This window comes from Chenopodium album, chromosome 25 (assembly GCF_948465745.1).
Source record: "Chenopodium album chromosome 25, dcCheAlbu1.1, whole genome shotgun sequence".
Classification (NCBI taxonomy): domain Eukaryota; kingdom Viridiplantae; phylum Streptophyta; class Magnoliopsida; order Caryophyllales; family Amaranthaceae; genus Chenopodium; species Chenopodium album.
The window spans coordinates 10,977,217-11,001,992 of record NC_137858.1 but is presented as its reverse complement, the minus strand read 5'-3'; the positions used below and the strand labels follow the sequence as shown (position 1 = coordinate 11,001,992).

Sequence of the window (24,776 nt, the reverse complement as noted above, 5' to 3'; positions counted from 1 at the left end):
CGTATCGGCTCATTTACAACCCTAATGGTAAGACACATTGGATGGCTAATTGAGAATTCTTAGGTCCTGTTCTTTTGAGCTTTTGGGCTGGGCAGGGCAGAGCAGAGCGTAGCAAATTTCAGTAGAGCGGAGCAAGGCTAAGCTTCCACACATTGCAGAGTAGAGTAGAGCTAATTTTAGTAGAGCAGAGCAGATTTCAGCAAAGTAGAGCAGGATAGAGCAGAGCAAAGCAGCTATAAAGAACAGGCCTTAGTGTGTCTTTTCGCTCAACTGGTCATCCCCTAAGGTGGAATGGTTGCCCCTTTTTATAGCCTTGAGTTGTATACTTTGGGTGGTTATTGCATGGTTTACTACTTTACTCAATCGTTCCTTTTGGGTTTAACGTTCATATATAATGATGGAAAAATCATACTATCCTTACATCTCCCTTCCCACTTATCTTTAACCTTGAAGCTACTACAACCAGTCAACCACCACTTCTGACGCCCCCAAGGACATGTTTAGTATGAATTAGTTTGTTTCATTATCAATTTAATTAAATTAATTTTCAATTCGTAATTTTGAAACCTTTAAATATTCAATATTTATTTATTTTCATTTTTTTGATTGAAACTTCGTTTATTTTCATAAAACCCCATGATGATTTGCAATTTTTTGTATTTGACTAAAGTATTTAATATATATATATGTACTCCCTCCATCCTCTTTTGATAGTCTCTTATGGGCAAATTTTAGTCCCAAAATGTTCACCCCATTTGCTTTTTCCAACAACCATTAATATTATTTTTTTTACCAAAATTTCCTCTAATTTACAATAATATTTGTGCAAATTTAACTTTCCCATGTAAATTTTGTTTTCACATGTACTTTTATTACTTTCTCTCTATACTTTTTTGCATACCCAATGTTAATTTACTTTTTCAATAAACTTTTACTATTCTTATTTGTGTTTATTAATTCCCGTGAAAAATGTCCATAAAGGACTATCAAAAGGTGACGGAGGGAGTATATAACATGTTTTTTTTTTTTTTTTTTTTTTTTTTTTTTTTTTTTTTTTGCAATTTTTGCAATTTTTTCCGTGAAATTGTGTTAACAAATCGGATGGAAGAACCAAGTAGTTCCACTAAGGTGAATCGGTGAAAATATCATAATTTTGAATAATCTTGATAAAAGAATGCCCTAAATCTCCTAATTCCTAAACTTTTAACCTATTTACTATTTTGTGCACCGGATCTATTTTAGATTTACACTATATTTTACATTTTTTATTTATTTATTTGTTATTTTAAAAACAATAATTTGAGTTACCTCTAGGTTTTCTCCTTGGGATGGTCTTTTTGGATCCCAAGCCGAATTAGTGCAAACTCATAGCTTGTATTGCTTCGGATTATAAAGCCGATCGTTGATTGAATCTGCTACGTAACTAGTTCTAAGGTGAATTGTATTTGTATTGGAATTATAAATTTTCTCGTAATTATTTGTAAGTGCCATCTGATTACCTTTTATTAATGAAATCCTTTTCTTCTTGTCAAAAAATAAAAAAAAAAACAAAACATCTTAATACAGTCTACTTCTAAATTGTAGACAGTCAAGTCTGTATTCTCACTCTCTTCCCGCTGAAAACCCCATTTTGCTGCACATTACTGGCCCCTTGCTTCAGCCATTCTCTTCCGAAATTTCTAGCAATATGATGAAATTAGCCTCCATTTTCAAGTCCAGGTTTACTCTACTTTCTGCTTAATTTCAATCTTTGCAATTAGGGTTCTTATTTATTTCCCCTTTCCTTTAATTCGTCTTTTCAATTTTATTTATACCCTTTATTTACTGCTTTTAGGGTTTTGGTTTTCTGTTTATTGTAGCATTACTCTGTAAATTGACTACATTTCTGCTATAGTTTTATGCTTGCGTCGAACTGAATGTGCATTCTCTGTTTTATTTTATTTAAGCATTGATTTCGTATTTGCTTGTTTAATCGAAAATATTTGTTAATAATCTGTGAGTGATGTTGCTTTATGATGTTACTCTCCCTCCTAATTAATAAATAAAATTAAAATTAAAATGGGGATTGAAATGTCTGAATTTGTTCTTTGTGTTGATGGTTAAGTGGTTTTCATGCATTTGGAGCTTTGGGATACTTTTGGGCTGACTGAATGTGGCTGAAGAGGTTGTTGTACTTTGTGTTGATGTTTCGGAGTATGTTTTGCCAAAATAAAAGTGGGTTTGCAAATAGATTTCGGAGTAAATTGATTCGGCTAGAAGGAAAGTTTTGGAAATGGTTGCAGATGAAGAAATTTTTAGCTCATGTTTTAGTGTAATGAGCTTATGGTATAGAATTCTATCCGTAAAGTGTTGGTGTTTGATGGTAATACATTGAATGACGGAGGAGGTTGATTGGGGAGTTTTTTCATATGCTCTTTTTGTGATGGAACAAGTGTTATTTTCCTGGCTTAGTTTTACATCAAGTAGAAGGATAGCATTGTCTTCTTAATTAAACAAAACCCTGCCTTAGCATTGTCATTACTACTGTTTTGGATATGAGGATGCCAATTGCCAAAGTAGAATAAGCTGATTTATTTCTGAACTTTTTAGTGACATTCTATTCTATTTTCTCTTGAAATTAAGGGGCTATGTTCCCGGACAACTCCTCAACCGGAATAATTCTACACAAGATGTCTTTGGCTTGCACGCTTTGATGGGCTATGCTTGCATGTCTACAGTTGGACAAAAGAGTTTTACCAATGGTAATAGCAATATCAAATGGATTCTTTTTTTCTTCCTTTTGGAATTGCATTGTGGTTGATTGAGTTTGATGAGCCCTTGCATGTATCTGAGATGTTTCTTACAACGTGCAGATCGCATTTTTGCACCATACCATGTGTACAAGGGAAAAGCGGCATTATCTGCTGAACCCATTCCTCCAAAATTTTGTAAAGTTGATGTATGAAGTATGAACATAAGCTACTCTTAATTATTTTTTCTGGGATTGTTAATAATAAATATTTTGGTGTGCAGTCTGGTATCAGAGTTAAGCGTCAAGGATTTATTATGATGACCTTTTCTCCTTCTGTGGGAGAGCGTAAGTACGACTGGCAGAGGAAGCAGGTAGACAATTGCTTGTTCCGCGGGTCTATTGAACAGTTTACTGTCAGGCTTATATACATGATACGTTGATACATCCTTTTTTCCCACTAAGATATAAATGTTTGGATTGGATCATAGTGTTTAAGTTTTAAACGGATGAATAAATGCAGTACATAGTACAGTATATGTTAGCTTTCTGTCTTCACAGGGCTGCATTACCTGAAATACAGGCATGAAACCCTCTTTACTTTGGATGATGAACAAGCAGTCTTAGGAAAATCTGCAAGGACACTGTTGAATTTTTTGTTTTGAGGTTATGCATACGATATTTCCCATCATCTGTTACAGTTTCTTGACTATTTATTATATGGAAGAGACCTGTTCTTGGTTTGCAATCAAGATCGAAACAGGGTTTTAAAATGTAGTTGTAGTCTATATCACGGCGATGTTTGCAGATTGTAGAAGCATGCATTATTGTGATGTCTCATAAAAATTATAGTTGACTTGGCATGATTCGTATATCATTCTTATTGGCCAAATTATTCTTTCATTGGCCCATTAGTTGTGATAAGTGAATATGACTATCCTTAATAACTGGAGAATATTGGTTTGTCGGGCTGAGCAATGATACTTATCTGCTTGTATTCAGAATCATTTTTCAAGTAGATCAGTGTATATGATTCTTCATAGGTCCGAAACAAGGGTATATATACTGATCTTCTGAGCATTATCACTTGAATACAAAGTGGATGCTAACCTTGGATTTGGAGCATGTAGCTCAACTATTCTAGTTGTTGATCTGCTTTACCATCTTGTATGTCACATAGTCACCTATTTAGTTTATTAATTTCTGTTAAAGGTGAGACAAGTGTCCCATATTCTTCTTGTCATTCTCCTACCTTTTTATTGTTTGACTGACTTGGTCTGATTCTTCAGATGTTTGCGTTGTCACCCACTGAGATTGGCTCTTTGATTGCGTTGGGTCCTAATGGTTCTTGTGATTTTTTCCATGATCCTGCTATGAAGACAAGGTTAATTTTTGTCATAGAACAGTTTTTCTATCATGTTTTGCATGACTGCATCGTGAAATTAATCCTTACATTGTATATGACAATGTTAGTAATGCTGGCCAAGTGCGAAAGAGCTTATCAATTAAACCAAGTCCAGACGGTACTGGTTATTTCATGTCTTTGAGTAAGTCTTGTTTCTGCTGTATCTTTCCTCTCTATGTTCATTCCTACAATTTTGGGTTAGCTGTAGATGAATACTTTGTTGCCTTCTGAATCCTCTATAATTGAAAGCCAAATTAGGTATTATGCATTTATTAATTATATTTAAGGCCTGGTGGTATTGGTTTACAGTTTGCTAGAAAAAATCATACAAGGTTAACTTTAAAATTCTTGTATACTTCCTCCATCCCTATTTACAAGTCCCATAGCCATTTGCACAAGCTATTATGCAAGTAAAATAGCTTAGAATTAAAAAAATAACGGGTGGGTAAATGTGGGACCAACCCAAGAGAAAAAACAAAGAGAATTTCTTATAAAGGAATTGAGGCAAGTAAAAAGGGATGGAGGGAGTAATACTGTAATAGGCACCTATTTTTACAGTTTAAACTACTGTGCTATGAATATGTTAGGTTTGAATAGATTTCCTTTCTCAATTATACTAGTTCACTGGATGTTTGCCTTAAAGAGTTAATGGTTACCCTGGCTTGCAACATTTTTTTTAGAAAACTGTTTGTCTATTCATTTGATCCTTCTGCCTTCCATCTTTCTAGGTGTTACCAATAACATCACGAAGACCAATAAGCGCTTTTCTGTTCCTGTGACAAGTGCTGAATTTGCTGTCATGCGCACATCATTCAGTGTATGAGACCTTAAACTCCCTCTTTTAAATTCCTCGCATTTTTTAAATTTGTGTGGTTGGTGGCCAGTGGCTCGGTGGGTGGGAGGGGAGTAAATATTATTGTATCCTGGTTAATAATGACATACTCTGACAGAGTTTTGCCCATTTCTCATCTTGAAATTTGTTGCTTGCTTTCTTATATTCTTAAACAATCTGAACTCTTATTGATAATGAGTGAACCTCAGTTTTCACTTATAATTTAGAAGAAAAATCTGGTGATGGGTATTAGTAGTTGGATATTTGGACCAAGAAGGGTATTTGCCAGGATCTCTTTGTTAATTTCAGAGATTTTCAAGAGTTAATCTCAGTCAAAAAACATTGCCGTACATTTCTTCAATTTTTCTTCTTTGCTCCTATCACGTCACTGTATTCATTGTAATCAAATTCTTGAAACTAATCAATCATTTCTTGGAAATATGCAATATTAGTTGGATTAGTTGGTTTCATGTTTAATGTATGACCATTCAGACTTCTGCTTCTTGATTATCTTGCTCATGACTTGGAACCTGTGTAAGATATTTCATATACTTGCATCCCTTAGCTTTTTAAATGTATGGGAAGCTAATTATCTCTTTTGGACAACAATTATGAGTTTTTTCTCATTCCTCTTCTCCATACTCAAAGGTAGAGATGTCTAGCTTTATAAATGTAAGGGCAGCTAATTATTTCTTCTGGGTAACAATTATAAGTTTTTTTTCATTCCTCTTCTTCATACTCAAAGGTGGAGATATCTTGTAGTTAGTTGCCTGTAATTAATTTGAAAAAACTACCAACAATAACTTTTAGCTTTTTTCGATCTTAATGTAACTGATGAATTTATGTAGGAGCATTAATGGAAATTTGCGAAGTTTTTGATTTTTTGTTAAATGTTGAGAGTTGCATTATAAAATTATACGAATTTGTTGATATTGGATAGGACACTCAAATATTTGAGGTGTAATATCCCCCCTTTCTTTGGTGGTAGTATAATAGCTGTGAATAGGAACCAATTCTTTTCACCCTTGCAAATCTTATGTCTGTTTTCCTCCTACAACTCTCCTAGTCTATCCCAATTATAGGATGGAAGTAAGAAAATAATACAAAGTACCAAAGAAGAGTTCAAACGATTTCTCGAATCATAGACCAACTAGTGACTGGTTTAGTATTTGGTACTGCTCTTCAGCTTAGTGACTGACAGTTGCCGCAGTTCTGTTGAATGCATCTATTTTGTTAGCACATACTATCATCAGTATATTTGCTTCTTGCTGGCCTTTGATATGACTTGGTTTTGTAGTTTGTGTTGCCTCACATCATGGGTTGGGATCGATACTCCAGCCAGCCACCCGTTTTTAAGGAGGAGAATGCAACGAAAGTTGGTCTGCGGAGCATGGATTCAGAATGGGACAGATGAACTGAGACACAACCGACTAATGAACATAGGACTTGTTTGGACTGTATCAATCGAATTTTCATTTTGTAAGAAAGGCCTTTTGCCAACTCCATGATGATTAGGAAGTCGACTTTGTTAAAGTTATCCTAGGATGCCAGTATATGTAATATAGTACATAATTTCCTTGCTGTATTCAAGAGCCTGATTTTGGTATGGGGTTAGTTGTATGCTTCTTGTACTTCTTTGAATTTTGTTGCCCAGAACCTGGGGTGTGTATGGAAGTTACATGACTTGCGAATATTAAGTCAAAGGACTTATACCTGGTTCATTTATTCCATGATGCTGTTATAATCCATTTGTTCCACTTTTCTTTTTGATGTTTTAGGCAGGCGACCTATATGTTAAGCGCATATATGTCCAAGATGTTTTGTTACACTTTTCTTATTAGGCTATCCTATACTTGGAGAAAATACGGTTGTCATTTCTCAAGTTAAAACAAAGTTATTTTTGCCATCTTCAAGAAGAGACACTCTAGAACAACTTCAATGAATATTGGAGAACTCATGAATACGAAGAAGCTCTCGAACACATTGGACACCATCAATGGTGAACTTAATAGAGGAGGGAAGTCACACTAGCAAACGACACATATCCACTTAGAGTTAACGAGTCCCTTAATTTCTATATTTTAATTTCTATATTTTTTCTTAGGGTTTTTATTGGATTTGACAAAGGTGGTGTCGGGATTTGGTGTTCTTTGTTGAAGCAAATTGAGGAAGAAGATAAAGGTGGGTGGGGATCGGAGGAGGAAGAAGATGAAGGTGGGTGGGATCGAAGGAGGAAGAAGATGAGACCATGGAGGTGGGTCATGACTCATGATTAGGGAGGAGGAAGATGAATTATTATTATTATTATTATTGTTTAGAATGTGAAAATATTTACAATTTTACCACCAAGATAAACTTCTTTGTCTATGTTGAAAAGAAACCTAAACTTCCTCTTATACTTTTTAAAATAGTTTTGCAAATAGTTTTGCAAAATGACACATTTTTCAATATTTTATTATTTCTCTTGCTTTTCTATCCACTTGAAAATTGACCTCATTTAACACCAATGTAATAGAAATTCGGAGTATAAAATTGATTTTTAAATAATTTATGACGGAAAAAATCCTATACTGTTAAAGATTATGTAGTAATTTAGGACAAATAGTATGCCTAATTAGATAAATGCCAGTGCACCTCAAATTAGCAAAGATGGATATTAATACATTAATCAAGCATAGGGCTAGGCTAAACTTTAGTATTCCAAGTTTGCTCAAATCCGCATTTTTTTTTTAATTTTTGAATTAAGTTGTATTAAAATGAGCTTTTTAAATTATAATAGATTTTACCTAAAATGCATTTTAAACTTGCACTATTTTGAGTCGAGCCATTGATAATTTTTATTTATTTTGACAACACCATTGATAATTAGCTCCAAAACACTTTTCTACTATGATCTTTTGAATTTTGACTAATAGAATATCTCATGTGAATGTGACATGAAAATAAAAGTACAAAATATGAGGTGAGAACAAAATTAAAACTAGTGAGTCACAAGAAAATATAATAAAAAAATAAACATGATTATATAAAAAATAAAAATAAAAAATGAGGTGAGAACGAAAAATGGAAACTTTGGTTCAGACTTGAGCAACCATTCTTAATTTCAGTTTGGCTTCACTCCATTTCGGATCTCAAATCATTATTACTCTTTAGCAAGATCTTTCTCTCTCAACCCGACCCGACCCTACCCGAGAAATGCGGAATCCGACGTCTGCTTTGGGTACCTGGCTTCACAACAAGATCGTCGAACCCCTTCTCCAAATTTTACGCAGGTACTCTTTTCTATCTATTTGGTATTTTAGAGATTATTTGGGTATTTTTTCTACTTTTTTTTTCTTAAATTTTGAACCTTTTTACTTTGATAATCTCCAATTATTGACCCTTTTGAGGTGGGTATCATAATCTATGTCAAATAATCTTTTGAATGTTTGTTTAAGTTCAAATTTCCAAACTTTGATTTGGGTTTATTGACCATTTTCGAAATTAGCATATAATGCTTTATATCATGATTATTGTAATTAATTATTATTGTTTAATTGAAATGATTACAGGGGTGCTGAGCCTAAACAATTGGCATTTTCAACAGCTCTGGGTTTTACCTTGGGTGTGTTCCCAATATGTGGTATGATTTTCCTCTTTTTCCTGTTTAATTGAGTAGAGTTTATGCATTTTTACTATTGATGTGATAATTTGAGCTTTTGGGTATATGAATTGTTTTTGGATATAGCTTGTTGTTTATGTGTTTGTGTTGAGCTATCTGCAATTACAAATGGGGTTGTTTTGAGGATCTAATTTGGTTGTAAATTATCGGTACTGTGATATGTATTAGTGTATTACACTATCGGCCTGTTTGGTAAGTGGTAATAAACGAGGGTGATAGGAGCTGATTTTATATGCAATCTTGTAAAGGATGTCACATGCAAATGTCCTTGGTGATGGACCTCCAATTCTTAATTATGTGTTTTATCAATAAGTTTCTAGTTTTGCTCAATATTGTGTGTGTGGTGCTCCCTTGGAAGTTGCAATAGAAGTCAATTGCTATAATTCCTTTATCATCTTGCTTCTGCGCACTAGTGCGACAACTGAATTTAAGTAATGTTCATTTGAAAATATACATGCTAAGTTTAACTTTAACAGGGGTAACTGTTTTTTTATGCGGAATTGCTATTCCTTTGTTGGGGTCACGTTGCCATCCTGCAAGTGTGCTGCTGGCAAATTTTGTGGCTACTCCCATTGAATTGAGGTAAATTTTCTTTTAAATGATTAATTGGAAACATCTCCTATGAGGTAAAATCTACTTTGCTGTATTTCTGACTGTGATTGGGTTGCTGGTCTAATAATTGTACCTTTGTGGTTCATTTGTACCCTTAATTTTGTGCTCCACTAAATTCTAGTTTGTATGCTTTGTAGTTTGGTGATACCCTTCCTGCGTCTTGGTGAAGCTATCTGTGGCGGTCCTCAATTTCCATTGACCTCTGATGCTTTGAAGAAGGTTCTGACAGGCCAAGCTTCAACTGACGTTCTACTAAGCATTGCTCATGCGGTATGAATCCAACCTATTACATTTCTTCTTCCCGCCTCTCTACTTGTTTTCTCTCTTTATTATATTGGGTGAGTTTGTATGTTATACCTTGCACACCAAGCAACAGCTGTATAGTGTATACCATAGCCCTAGTGGCCTTAATGAAACTTCCACCATGGGTAAGGCAAAGGAAAGGTGGCAGTGCCAGCCTCATCTACACAACTGACAACTTCAAAGACTTCTCACAATCTCAAAAGGCTTCTTTTTTTTTTCCTCTCTTGAAGATTGATTAGAAAAAGGGTTATTTGATAATCAATCTAATACTAGTAATAGCAGCATATAAGAAATATAGGTAGAGTTTAAACAGACATTTGATTTGTCTTTCTAATTCCGGAATCCCAAAGTGTTGTGCTGTTGGTACCTCTTTTTCGGGTTCATTCATTCAGTTATGTATAGTTAACGAAAAAGGATGGATAAAAGGTGGGATAATATATAGTTAACAAAAAAGGATGGATAAAAGGTGGTATAAAATACCTTTCTTTGTTTTGAGGATTAGAAATATAAATTTTGTGTATCTAACCTCCCTATCGCTTTTAAAAGGTAAACATAAGCTACCAAGTAATAGCCAGAAGTTTGTTGTTTGGTTGACAGCTTTACTCAAGTAAGCAATTTATACAGACAGCTGATGAGTTAAAGGAACTTGTTAGACATTTTCTTTGATGACAGTTCACTGTTAAAACTATACTCATGTGGATAACGCACAACCCTAGGTTCCCTACAAAATGCATTCCTATGGTTGATATTAGGAAACCACATTTATTTGATTGTCCAGTTTTAAAAAACAATAAATAGCGACTATCTATCAAATTCGTTTTTCAAAGTCATATGCTCCTCAAAATATAGATAATATATATCATAAGGGTTCATTAGATTTCAAAACTGCATTGTCAGTCAAAATTCATAAAGAAATTGTTCGTCTTCAAGTACAAGTACAACATATTCTCCTTGTATTGAAAGTTCTAATCCAAAAATATATTGAAAAAGGATAAAAATATTTTCTATAAGATATTATTCAAGGTGATGTCACACCTCTTGTTCATCAAGGCGTTGTCATGTTGATGCTCCTATTTATCTACCTTTAAGGGACATTTTTTTTTTTTTTTTGGTGCAACATCATCTCCTTAGGTTAAGTCCAGTCATCAGAATTTTTGGTTTTGCTTTGTATGGTCTGTTATTATCCTTGATCATAACTGTTTTATCCATTAAAAATCTTTGATGACAGATCCCAATGTACCAACTGTTTTTGAAATTTAAGAGGTTAGATGACGATGATGATCATGTGATCACATAACTACCTTATATGTCGAAGTTATTGTTCTTTTTATTTTAATAAGCTTCAGACTGACCTTTCCTAATATGTTCATCATTACTTTTGTGTCATCAATTGGTTCTCAACTGAAATCTGGTAATCTGCTGTTGTCAACCCAAAAAAAAAAAGCCGCTATATGACTTATTTTAATTTTCTCCCTTTTACGCTGTATGTATTTGAACTTGTTTTCATCTGAGACAAGTTAATATAAGTTGAGTAGAACTCTAAAAGACTGGATTTTCTTACCACTTTTGTGATTGTTTAATAAAACTTGCTTTATTGTGCTGCTTAGGGTCAATCATCCAAAGTCCTAAGCCATTGCATTAATACATCATTAGTTCCCCTTGTTAAAAACTTATACCTCAATTGCCTTCTCAGTGTTCTGTTTTTCATGCTTGTACTGTTCTTTTGTCCTAGTTATCTTCCTGCACTTGCATTAAATTGTGATGCTGATCTGATTTTTTTGACTCTATGTACAGTTGGTGGGGTGGCTGCTTGCAGCACCGTTCATCCTGGCCCTACTTTATGTTGTACTTTTCCCTTGTTACAAGATTCTTGTGCAGAAATTCAGCTCCGACCCCCTAAGCCCAAAGAAGCTAAAAAGCGATGAAGAACTTAGGCTCAAGGTGAGGAGTGCCTGATCTATTTTATGTTTAGAACACATGTAGTTTGCTCCTGTGAATTTTAGGCATTCAGGCCATCCATGTTTTTTCTCCAGGCCTTGATAGTATAGACTATATGCTCGTGGATTTGTTTAGTTGAATTGCTAGCTCTGATCAAGAGGTGCTCTTTTCACAAAGAACTGATCTTTGTTCAGCGTTTTATGTACATGTGAATCCCAGCAAAAACAATGACCTGTGTTGAACAATTTATGCTGCTGTCTGTATGGAGGATGATCGTTACCAATGGATTGCTGTCGAAAGAACTATCTAAAGTGAAACCCCTTCTTGCCCTATTCAATTATCTCCCTCCATTTCAAATATGTAAATAACCAAAATTATGGAGAGAGAAGGCACACATACATTCTGTCATGAAGATGAGGCAATGAACTCTTAGTGAAGATTGTATATTATTGACTTCATAGTTTGTTTATACATGAATGTATAATTCTAGCCGGATTTTATCAGGCAACTAGCATCATACAACCAAGTACCAACTTGGTACTGCAATTTACTTCGTATATGTTTGTGAAACAGTGAAAGATCATGTTGGAGTGCTCTCTTTGACTTTTTACCAGTCCTTAGTGAGGATTTGGTTAGCCAGAAATCTCAGACGGTCTATTCAGTTGGTGGCAATGATGGTTATAGTAAAAGTTTGTACGTAGCACTTTGTATGTACTTTGAAAGCAACATGCTCTCTTTGGCTAGTTGAGTATGATCTCCAAATCCTTTGAAGTGTGGTAACTCAAACCCTAAACTTTCAAGTGTGGGAGGTGCGGTACATCATCTACTATCTGGCTTCTTTGCACTTCTTAAAAGGGTTATGCAGGATAGACAAATAAATCAATAGATCCACTCTTATCAAGATTTAAGTTGGATATTCTTTAGACTTGAGCTACTCTCACTTAAAACCGAATCCAAGAAGATTTGAGATTAACTCCCTAAACAAAGATTTAATTTGATTTTATTTAGTACAGGGTACTTTTTGCATTCAATTGGGCAGAGAAATTATCCATTTATGGAAGGTAATACTCGTAAAATTTAAGATTACCAACCATAAAGAGTTTGAGGAAAAATGAGTAGTGAAATTTAAGATTATACCAACCATAAAGAGCTTTCTGCTCATCTTATTTAAACATGTTTGAGGAAAAATAGTAGTGAAATTAAATTGAGTTTAAAGCAAAACAAAAGATAAAGTTAAATTTAACAAAAGTAAAGTCACATGAAATAAATGAGTAGCAAAAACAAATTAAGCCAAACCTTTTCAAAAGTAAGTAGAGTAATGTTTACAAAAAAGTAAGTCAAACGAGATTTATTTATTATTTTTTTCAACAAAGGTAACTTAATTTATATCGTCAAACAAAAACAAAAGATATTTCTCTTATCAAAAAAAAAAAAAAAAAAAAAAAATGTTTCATAACTTTGTTTTAAGCACACATACAACTACCGCTTGTTTTTTTGTAATATAGACGAGATTTAATTTTAATAGGCCTATATAAAATACTACCATTTCTCATGACTTTAACAAAATACGATAAAATAGATTATTGAAAGTAGTACGGAGTACTTGTTTTTAATATCTCTATACTACGAGTAATATTAAAACATTACCACTTATTTTCTATAAACAGACGAAATTCAATTCATAAATATTCCAATATAAAATACCACCTTCTAAGACTTTAACGAAAAAACCTTAAAATAAATCGATTGGATGAGAATTTTGTAATGTAGCATATCGATATTGCTAATCGAAAAATTGACAACATACCGTAGATTATTATATCAAAATATCTCCATTTGTTTATGAAATATATACTAGATTCAATTTTTAATACTCCGTAATCCAATATAAAATACCGCCTCCTAAGACTTTAATAAAATACCATAAAATAATCCGACTAAATGAGATTTTTGTAGTGTAGCATATCGATATCGCTAATCCAAAAATTGACAATATACATATACTCCTTCCGTCCCCAAATGATAGTCCCTTATGGGCAAAAATCACGGGAATTAAGAAACTTAAATAAAAGTAGTAAAATTACATTGGAAATATAAATTTACATTGGATATGTAAAATAGTAGAGAGAGAAAGTAATAAAAGTACATTGAAAAACAAAATTTATATTGAAAACTTAAATTTGCACAAATATTGTTGCAATTGGAGAGAATTTTGATAAAAAAATTGATATTAATGGTACTTGAAAAAAGTAAATGGGACTATCAATTTGGGACTAAAAATGTGACATAAGAGACTGTCATTTGGGGACGGAGGGAGTATTAATTATTACTTTATTAGTATTAAACCTAATATAAAAATATAGGGCATGACTCATACTTGAGATTTGGGAGTTTCGTCATTTTAGAAAATTTGTCTATATTATTTGACAGATGGAACTGCATGCTACACTCTTCAGATTAATCTTTTTCCGGCATGATTTCTTCTGACATCATTATCAAATTACATAATTTTTCTACTATAAATCTGCTCAAATCCTAGGATTTCACAATTTAATTTGTGTTTTTCTTCCATTTTTTCATTGCTATAAAACCCTAATTTCCGAGTTTGATCTGTAAATGTCGACTGCAAATGCATCCTACAATGGTAGGAGAAGTAGCAGTAATCGCCGCATTATTGAATCGAATCCAATGGAAGGTGATACGAGCTTGATTACAAGCAACAATGGCGGCGGTGTTAGTGGTAGTAATCCAGAAGCAGTGAAATTGTATGAAGCAATTATATTTTCTGGGCCAATCGTGTTCACATTGATCATCATTTTCTTGTTTTACTTCTTTTATCTTCGAAGGCATAGTGTTGATTGGTCGTCTCTTCGTATGCGAGCGTCTAATTCTGCTGCTGTCGCCGCCGCCGCTTCCGATGCTGTTGTGGTAATGGTTGTTTGTTAGTTGATTGATGAATTTACAAGCATTGTTTATTGATTTGTATGATGAAATATGGTTTGATTTCATTTTTCAGGTGGTTGAATTGGGGTTGAAGAAAGAATTTAGGGAGATGCTGCCAATTATTGTGTATAAGGAGAGCTTTTCTGTTAGAGATACACAGTGAGTAATTTCCCTTTTCTTGCATTTTTATTTTTGTATTAATATGCTCTTTTTTTTTTTAATTAATTTTAATAATTAGTAAAAAGTAGTTAGTGTACTCAATTAAGGTAGTGGAGTTTGGTTTATACAGTGATGGAAGTAGTTATGTGATTGTAGAAGTTATTAAAGATGTGGGGATATTAAATTTGGATTAGACAACTGTTCATTGAGACTCAAATTTGTTTGTTGGATGGTGGATAAACAAGATATTATAGTGGGTTTCTTTTCAGATTACAAAACTAAGGTGGTTTTTAAAGTCTTTCAATTTAGCAATTATGGTTGAAAGAATTGTGGGCCGACCTTGGATAGGCATGAATTTATGAATGATATTTGATGAGCTATGTTGCGTGGACTCTTCACAAATCACAATACTTCAAGTTCAGTAATAGGTTAAATTATGCAAAATTTTCGGAAAATGGTTTAGTAGAGAAAATGTACTGGCGTTGGATGTTTGTAGTAGAGTCTAAGTGACATAGCCAGTGTGATGAGATATTGTATGAATAGATTGTATGCGTACTTGGTGAATCTGTGCAATGACATGATTACAGGGACAATGGAGAATAGAACTTTCAAATGTGGAGCAGTTTCAGTCCAAGCCTAATGTTGTGCCTGAAGCAACTTGGAGTTGGATTTGTGGTGCCCAAACTGTTTCCTTTAGTACTATGTCCTCCATCCCTTCACTTATTTCTGATTAGTGCATTGAGTATATTTTATTTTCTATCACATTTTCCTTATTCCTTTATGGGAGGAAATGAAGAGAAAGGGAGGGGGACAAAGCACCTTGTTTGGATAATGGATTGAGTGACACAAGGGGAGGGAAAGGGATGGATTCATTTTCCCTCCTCTTTTTACTATCCCTCCTAAATTGGAGAGATTTGGAGGGAAAGTGAAGCTCCACTTTTCCCCTCCCTTTCTTTCCCTTCCCTTCCGCCTATTTCCTTCCCCTTCCTTTCCCTTTTTATTTGTTATCCAAGCATGATGTTAGAGATGCTATTCAGGGTCTTCACTGGTTAGTATGTGCTTGTTTTACTATTGTACCTGGAGCCTTTCTAACCTCCCAATAAAATTGATCAAGAAACAATACAACTATATAAGCCATACACTCCTATTGCAACTGTAATCATCCAAACTAGTACCTCGCCAGTTATAAAACCCTAGTTGTCTTATGTAAGATGATCCCTACACATTAGGGAAGTTTTTATTCTTTACATCGGGTCGCTAATTTTTTTATAAAACCAATCATTAATGGCACATCTCATAGTCTTTCGGTGTGAAATTTGGAGTATGCAATGTTCTGCATCCATATTCAAGGACTTCAATGAATTTAAATGTTCATTAGGTGTTATTCTTAGTCTGTTTCTTTATCTTAGGGCCGACTGAATTTCAAACTTTCATTAGGTTTTATTTTATGTTTGTGAAGACTAAAGAGGAATGACAATCCAACATGGAGAGGGTATCCAAATTACCCTGTCCCTAACTAGTTTGATCTCCTTAGGATTGCTCCTTAATTTACTACCTCTGCCCCCAAATATAATAAATTAATGAATTAATGTGATTCAAATAAAAAAAAAACATTTTGAGAGCTCTAGCAGCTAAATAAGTGGAGTCATCATTAATTGATATGGCCATTGGTCAACAAACAAGATATTATTTAATGCTCCTTATGTCCCTTTTTGTTCAACGGCTATTCTTTCTTTGGATACCCTGAAACGTTTGTTTGCTTTCTAGTTTCTACTGTATACACTTAAATATGGAGTAACGTGTTTTCCTCTTCACACATTTCATTATGGTAAGTATCAATGAATGCATGGCATAACTCACTTTTACATGTTTAAAATTATCAAATATATCGCTTTTATCTTAACTAGTTCTGTAGTATTTTTGTTCTTTTTCAGCTTTTGAAACATATTTGAGATAAAGCGAGTAGTAGGATGGATACATTGTTCATATTACTTGTGTTTGCATCTTATAGCATGCAACTCAATGTCAAATGAGTGCATAAGGCTCCCATTTTTAACATGGTCAAGGGGTCTCTATGTACATATATAGCATCCCCACAAGCCTACTACAATCTGTAGCAGTATAGCACGAATTAGGGCCAACTGAAAATGTGTCTAGTCGTTGAATCCAGAAAGTTGATCTGGTCCATTAGCATCCTAAGTAGAACATTTTTGTGTGGTGTTTTCAATCTTGTCAAATACTTCCTTAGAATCTTAGATACTATATCGGGATATATTGAATTATGTCATTAATCCTGAATGAAATAATAATGATTTATGATCAAATCATCAGATCCCCAATATTTCCTTACATAAATTATGTAATTGGTTTACGCCTTGACGAAAGCAAGTGATGTATGATAGAGTGATAGACTGATAGACATACGATTAGTAATATAAAGATATATGTTAAGGTATATGATATACTTAATCTTGTGAAATTGTTATGGTGTGACGAGTGAAAGGTCCAGAATCCAGACAAGACAGAGTAGTTAAGATCAACAAACGTATCCAAGATAAGCCATTTTGATTTTCTATAACGTGACACAACTAACTTTGTTTTTCTAATTGCTGATCTATATATATTTGTCATCAACCAATTTACTATACATGATCTGTGGGCTAGTCTGGGTGGGCTTTTTGTCCCAACAGGCCAAGCTGGTCTTGTGCTTGGTTCTGTTATGCCCACTTGTCACTTGGATTGGTTCGCCTGGTAATGCATCTTGTCTTGCCCGTGTTGAATTGCAGCCAGGTTTGACATGTGAGCTGGTTTGGCTTGGCCATGCCAACTTCAGAACACATATCATGCCTACGGTTCACACGATTTTTCTTGAATTCCAAGCAGTGTCATGTTTCTATACATCTTTATGTCTTCATTATCTTTGGTTGTTCATAATCCAGTCCCAAGTTTTATAATAATTTTTCAGGGGTGTTACATGAGATGGGTGATATTGTGGTTTTCCTTCAATTAGTTCTAGGTTTATTCTTTTTTTTTTCTTTGGTTACTTCATTCTTGAAATATATCAATTGTTAGCTTTGCTCCTACCGTCCTACGTAACTGATGTTAGAGTTATACCTGGGTGCTTGGATGTTAATTGATATATGTGTAGTCATCATCTTCAATTTAGAACTACCGTTTAAGGTTGAATTAATTCTACCTTATATTTTAAACTGTTGCATGGGCACTTAAAATAATTTAGTGGTGATTATATTTATCTTGTCAACAACCTGTGGGTTATTCTTTCTTTCCTTATCAAAACTAATTGACCAGTCGATATAGTTTTGGTCACATTGAGCTTTTAGAATACGGAGGTGCATATCACTGTGAATTTTTGACCCATCTAACGTTTTAGTTATAGTAACTAAAGAAAGCTATGTCTGTGTGTAGGATGTGATTGCTGGGGGAAAAGAATAGGAAAAAGCAATACTTAAAGTTGGTTTATATGATTCATTAATCCTATTTAATTGTAAAAATTCTTGTTTGAATTGGTAGAATTGTTTTTGTGAAGCTCTTTAACAATTTGTTTTTCTTCATGAGTCCTACAATCTGCCCAATTCTCTAAAGATTTTCTCCATCATCCTTCACCATTGTTGTGAAATCATCTTACTGGGAAATTTATTTAAATCTGAGTACTGTTCTCCACACACCCCACCCCCCCCCCCCCCCACCCCCTAAAAATACTCCCTAATCCCTATGATTGTAATGCAGCTATCTTGTGTGACCTTCATCTAGTCACCATTATGTGTTAAAGGAGGTTTTGATACCCTTAGTGATTAAGTTAGAGCATCATGCTTTTAAAAGTTTGTTTTGTATGAAAAAAGTTGTAAAGGGATAGTTGATTAGTTATCATAAAGTTATAGTTCTTATAAGGTATTACACTAGAAAAAAGAAGTCCACATAAAGTGGTGTTTTTTGTTTTTTGTGATCCCACATAAAAGTTAGTTCTGGACTAACATGCCTTGATTTGAGCTGTGTAACGTACCTTGCTTGTTGCTTGTTTATTTTATTTATTTATTTTATATTTTTTATCTAGACCAAATATCTACACTATGAGGCCTTTTTTTTAGTGAAGATTTAGAGTTACTATGTAGGGATTGCTCAGTGTCAGAGTGATACTGGAAAGTGCGAGATGAAGATTTGATTATTTTTGGAGAATTGACATATTTCCATGCACCTTGTATATTTTGACGTGGTGGTGGTATATGAACGCTTGCCAATACCGGTAATCCATACGCCTTGTATATTTGGATGTGGTGGTGTTATATGAACTCTTGCCAATACTGATAAATAACTTCAGCTGATATATATCCGTATGCCTTCTATATTTTGACCTGGTGATGTTATATGATCTCTTGTCAATACTGATGAATAGCTTCAGCTGATATATTTCCATTCACCTTGTATATTTTGACGTGGTTATGCTATATGAACTCTTGCTAATACTGATAAATAGATTTTTTTTTTTTGATTGAGTTCTCTTATTCTCTCACCTTGTTTTGTTGGTGATCTAGGAACTGAGCTGATCATGTCGCCTACATAGTCAATTGACTTCCACTCTCTTTCTCTGTATTTTCTTGCATCACTTTTTTTTTTTTTTTTTTCATTTTAATTTCTTCCTGAAAATTTCTGCTTATTTGCACGTATAAATATCTCATTAAATCAACCATATCTCAGATGCTCAGTTTGCTTAGGGGAGTACCAAGCAGAAGATAAGCTTCAACAGATACCTGGATGTGGTCATACATTTCATTTGTACTGCATCGACCTTTGGCTAGCCACTCATACCACCTGTCCACTCTGTCGCCTTTCCCTTATCAGTTCATCCAAAACCCCACCAGCCTCGGAGTCTGAGAATAATGATCAGACTGATAGTAGTAGATCTGAAGACTCAGATAATGTAGATGACACCCTTCGGCTAAGCAGAGTGCAGGTTTTGTGAGTTAGCTCTCCTTTATGGGATAAACAGGAACGTGTGAGATGAATTTTAAAGGTAGGAACCTGTACAGGGAAGACAGAAATCTAGAATACAAGATGGCTTTAGGTAAATCTTATCAGCAATCTTTCTTGATGTGTTATGGATGAGTTGTTCTGCTGTGTTGGAACATTTGCCTGAATTCATGTGAGAAAGGGCTTCGTGTGAAATTGATATCATGTGAACTCTTACATCAGTGTTGAATCAAATGGCATTGTATACTGCAAGTGTTTATCAACCGAGGAACTTGTACTTGTCCAGACTTCAGAGAGGGCTATTGATTGTGTTGTCTCGTTGTATTCGTGTAGAAGTATGTAAAACTAATAAGCTATTTAATTATCTCTTGTAGTTGCTTGTAGTGAAACCATGTAAAATTATTATATATATTTTTTAATCAAAGAAAATTAGTCAATGCTGCTACGGTTGTGTCATGGCAATCAGCCAAACTTCCTCCCATATTCTTTTATTTACAACGTAGCCCCAAGGCATTAACGTTTACATTAATCTCTTTTAATGTGCGTTTTCGATGTTTATGTTACAAGTAAAAGAAAACAGAGGATATAACAAGTAATAGTAGGCTCCTTGTTACAAATAAATCTACAATTGCAAATTACAAGAATACGGATCGTCAAAATGATATGCGGTATTATACAAAGTGTATCCATTCCAGTGACAGATACAAGTTTCAAGGAATGAAGGCCTGAATAAGATTTTATGCTCTCAAAATTTCTCCGAATTAACCCTGCTTGTAATCCGATTCAAATTTGTGTAACTTGATCTAAGCATGAGTAACAAGTTGCAATCAAGCAACTCTGCAACTACACTTACATGTAATATAGTATAGTATAGTTCCATAGCTACTTAATTCACATATTACGTACGAATTCTTATCTGTAAAATGTATGCACCGAGAACTTGTATGCTACTCGTATTTATACAAGTGTGGTCTCTTCTATAACCTGGCCTTATGGGCTGTAGCACCTCCAACCACTTATCAACTTCTTTTAAGGCATGGTAGGACTGTAGGAGTGTGTTCTGAGTTGTCTCACTTAAACAACAGCTGATCGTGTCTGACACACCAAAATTAAGCCAGGATTGGGTTGCCTTTTGCCAACCTGATTGCACAGACCATTATTTAAGGCTGTGTATCTACGCTTCAAGAGAAATTTTTACTTCGTACTATTTTTGGTTTTAAGCCAAACCTTGCTTGGCCAGGTTTCTTCCTGTTAGAAATTTCTTGACCAAAATCCATAGCAAAACTCCTGATAACCTCTCAAACTATAAGAAAAGGCCTCTAAGTAACTTAGTATGCTGACCAATGTTCGAGCTTATCAGGAAACCAAATAAAATTGTGCCAAGCTAAACAGAGAAGGAACTACGCTTCAACATATATATGAACTCATGCATTAGCCAAAAGTCGTATGAGCTCATGCATCAACCAAATGTCGTATAAACTCATGCATCAACCAAACGTCGTATTAACTCATGCATCAACCAAACGTCTCACATTGTCGAACTCGATCCAACCAATGTTCCAACTACTGCTCTAGTGCTCTGCTTATGTCCTTCGATCCATTTCAAATAAAGTCTTACTTGATCATTATGCATCAATTTAAACAAAATCTACTACTGTAATATGGATTCGTTCTTACTCTTCGTAATACGTTTTTTTATATTTTAGTGTGTAGTAAATCAGATAGGCTGAATTGACAAGAATAATAGGCAGTATAAACTCCATATGTATAAACAGATTGCTTGGTTCAGAGTTGGTGGAAAACGTTATCCAAAACAACCTGGTAGTCCAGCAGAAATAAAATCCTTCAAAATAACTATTTTACTCAAAAGTTTCAATTTCCACTAAGACATTCCTCTTTATTCTTTCCCTTTTGCGAATCAAACTTGAATGTAAATTGGTCTTCCTATAATGCTCTCGCGATGCATATTGAACTCAAAGCTAATCTAGAACTAGTCTAACTGCCTCACAAGAACGCTAAACGGCTAAACCTTGGTCTCGCAGAGTCACAGTCATCAATTAACAGAAAATTATTACAATGATTCCTACCAGTTATCATGAAGCTTTTTTACAAAGAGAGCTACATATGTATATCATCCCCCAGAAAACTGAAAAAGTACAAAATGATACTCTATTAAACTACTAAGAACAAGAGTTCATTATGCAAACCAATTCACAAGAATAAAATGTATGAGCTAACAAAGGCTATTTGGTCAACTTAATTGACTCATTGAGCTGACATATAGGCCTGAGTGCCCTTCCGTTAACAATACCAGGTTTGCGAACCTGGATCAGGCTTTAAAACAACCCAAACAACTTAAGTATTAAGTAAAACTGTTGGATTTCAATTTCAACTAAGAAGCAGGAAATACTGAGAGCTCAAGTATTGAGTAATCCTGTTAAATAATATGATAGCTGACAGCTCATGTAACATTCAAGTTCTGAAACTATAGACCTGTACACATATTCTAGCACTGAATGCTACAGAATAGTAATGTTTACGCCACAGGCTAAAAAGTAACTGCTATACATACTCCAGAATCCTGTAAAATTATGGTTATTGGAACTATGTCCTCCAATATCCATAACATTTTAGAAAAAAATAATACTCAACGACGAACACACTGGAGACCCTGACAAATCAGCAGCCAAACTAGAAACAATATAATGCAAACTGCAGCATCAACGATAAGAACTAACCGTACTAGGCGACACCATTTTCTTCTGGAGGTTTGGGACCTCAGCCTCATGGAAGAGCTCATATCCTTGTGCAATGCCAATGGAGAAACTGTTGCACCTGCAGGATTAGAGTCTGAATCACCCCTGTGCCCTCGGTCTGTAGACCTACGGTTTTCTTCAAGCTCAACACCTCTCATGGCAATCATGTGATGATCCTTAACCTTCTTGTCTTGCTTCAAGGGCTTACTATTACCTAACAAAGGTGCTTTAGTAGAAGTTGCAACTTCCACCACCTCCCCATAATATGAAACACAAGGAGATGAAGATGGGTTCGCACTACCACCATGTGCTCCGGTTTGTGAAACATTTTGTAAAGAGGTGATCAATTGCCGAATCACAGGAACCAATTGTTCCTGTAAATTAACATTGGAAGCACCCCCCTTCCTACCTAAACCCGAACCCTTCTTGGCAATCTTCTTAAACTCGATCCTAACATGCTCTAAGAACCGGAGAAGGGCAGGATTTCCAATACCCTCATTGGCAATGGCAAAATAAACATATCCATCTTCCATCAAAAACATAAAAGTCCTCTTACTCATGGTCTGAGAATACCATCTATGGCATGGAGGAGCTTTCTCCAAACACAACGCCGCCAATTTCTCGATTTCATCGTCTCCTCCACTGTATGCCTGTAATATCCTACCCCCTTTCGCAACACAACAGTAATGCACAAAACCCTTTTCCATGGAACCCATCAATTAGCATTTACAGCACTCAATTCCAGTCCAATTAAGCAAGAATCTTGATTCGAATAAAGTAGAATTGAACCAAATCTTCAATTAACGAAGCAAATACTAAGCAGAAAGCAATAATTTCATCGGCAAGTAATTCAAAAGCATCCAAAAAATACCAGAACAATTCCAACGCAAAATCTTCAAACTCTAGAAAAAAGTCAGTCATGATTCATCCCTAACATAGTGAATCAATTCCCACATCATAACCTAATTGATACTCAATAAAAATTCGTTCTTTTGGAATAAGTATTACCAACAAACAAATCCCATCAAAATACAGGAAATTCAATGGCGAAGTTGTCAAGAATACTGAAAAACTTATACAAAAATTTCGAAGAATGAACTTACTGAAGTAGAAGGAAGGAATAATTCTAGTGAAAGCAAGCAGAATTGCGTGTAAAAGCACCTTCTTGGAAAGCTGCCATGGTGGTAGACCTGGTCACAGGAGGGAAATTGGAAGGCAGTTTATGGGAAAGCAGTATCAGCAAAAATGTAATGATGGGGTAACTGATTTGTTCATAATTTATGGGTTGACGCGGTGTCTTGCCGGGTCAGCTTTCTTCTCCTGCTGAGAGAGCTGGCTGCTCCCCTCCTCGTCTTTTAGGTGACAAATTGGTTGTTCGGATTGACGGGTCGGATTTGGTTTATTTTAATTAAGTCTTATCAAGGTGAGATTAAAGTGTTCGGTTTGAATTAAAAAGTTTACTTTGGTATTATCAAATTCAATTCTATTAATACTAGGTGGGGTCGAGTGCATTCGGATTTTGGTAAAAAAATTACTCTATTTTTTTTTTTGAAACCAAAAAATTACACTATTTAATTAGTTTTAGAGTTTTTTAAATTATACCAAAAAAGAATCATTTAGCTCAAGTCATTTTAAATTTGTCATTTTTTGCAAGTGTATTTTTTTTTCTTTTCAATGAAATATTGCTTGTTACCGGAAGAAAAAGAAACTCGTACTTAGAGTAGATTGCTTCGAGTTTGTCAGTTTACTACAATGAACATTTTTATCTTAATTTATACAGGTAGAGAGTATATTTTGTTTTTACCCTCCATTTGAGACTACTTCCAATTCTTCATATACTCCATATTGTCACACTTTCCTCTTCCTAGTTTACACAATTTGTGACCAAATCTCTTCGAAATATTATCTTCTTCCCTTTTGTTTAAGGGTAAAATATACACTAACATGCATATGATGTGACTCAATAGTTAATTCTTTAGTGGAAAACATTGAGATCTTGGGTTCAAATTATACATGAAATTAACCTTTTTTTTTTTTTTTTTTTTTAATATGAAGCATATGATGTAGATATTCACACTTTGTAGATATGAACTTGTGCGGTAAAAGTTCAGGGAAAAAAATAAACATATACTAAATTTATATACAATAGATATGATTCTTCATGGTGCTCTATTACCCTCTTTTCATACATTTTCCCCCAAATTTGCTTTTTATTGCAAAATCTCCAAACTTATTTATTAAAAAAAACTAAATCCTTCATGCCCCTAATTTGACTGCTTCATTATATGCTTTAAACATTGCCTGATTCAAAACCTAAAGTCCTAAACAACCCCAATTATAATTTATTGTGGACTCATGGTGGATTAAAATATAGTCCAATGAGTGTACACTTCCTTTTATGACCATATCAACTAAAATATCTAAATTGATAAATTACCATTTCTTTAACTTTA

The 24,776-nt window shown here is 34.3% G+C and overlaps 4 protein-coding genes across 5 annotated transcripts; 3 read left to right on the top strand and 1 right to left on the bottom strand.

Annotated features, from left to right (window-relative positions):
• Positions 1-1,586: 1,586 nt before the first annotated feature.
• Positions 1,587-6,677, top strand: LOC145614950 (single-stranded DNA-binding protein WHY2, mitochondrial-like). Its single transcript, XM_081670030.1, has 8 exons — positions 1,587-1,719; positions 2,623-2,741; positions 2,853-2,938; positions 3,013-3,102; positions 4,018-4,112; positions 4,202-4,275; positions 4,862-4,950; positions 6,263-6,677. Exons 1-8 carry the CDS (start codon positions 1,688-1,690, stop codon positions 6,377-6,379), a joined length of 702 nt encoding a protein of 233 aa, XP_081526156.1. The 5' UTR covers positions 1,587-1,687; the 3' UTR covers positions 6,380-6,677.
• Positions 6,678-8,053: 1,376 nt separating this feature from the next.
• On the top strand, positions 8,054-11,993 carry LOC145614398 (uncharacterized). 2 transcript variants are annotated; one of them, XM_081669447.1, is made up of 6 exons: positions 8,054-8,237; positions 8,517-8,587; positions 9,103-9,208; positions 9,376-9,508; positions 11,336-11,482; positions 11,699-11,993. In XM_081669447.1, the coding sequence occupies exons 1-6, from the start codon at positions 8,161-8,163 to the stop codon at positions 11,708-11,710; spliced, it is 546 nt and encodes a 181-aa protein (XP_081525573.1). In that variant the 5' UTR covers positions 8,054-8,160; the 3' UTR covers positions 11,711-11,993. The 2 variants fall into 2 exon arrangements, with proteins under 2 accessions (XP_081525573.1, XP_081525572.1); XM_081669446.1 differs by having other exon boundaries at positions 8,060-8,237; positions 11,575-11,993.
• A 1,884-nt stretch (positions 11,994-13,877) lies between these two features.
• Positions 13,878-20,004, top strand: LOC145614752 (RING-H2 finger protein ATL7-like). The gene is made up of 3 exons (XM_081669818.1): positions 13,878-14,407; positions 14,496-14,581; positions 19,295-20,004. The coding sequence occupies exons 1-3, from the start codon at positions 14,096-14,098 to the stop codon at positions 19,557-19,559; spliced, it is 663 nt and encodes a 220-aa protein (XP_081525944.1). The 5' UTR covers positions 13,878-14,095; the 3' UTR covers positions 19,560-20,004.
• A 1,987-nt stretch (positions 20,005-21,991) lies between these two features.
• LOC145614810 (phytolongin Phyl1.1-like) lies at positions 21,992-23,674 on the bottom strand. The gene has a single exon (XM_081669873.1). The coding sequence runs from the start codon at positions 23,037-23,039 to the stop codon at positions 22,215-22,217; it is 825 nt and encodes a 274-aa protein (XP_081525999.1). The 5' UTR covers positions 23,040-23,674; the 3' UTR covers positions 21,992-22,214.
• Between the last annotated feature and the right edge of the window lie 1,102 nt (positions 23,675-24,776).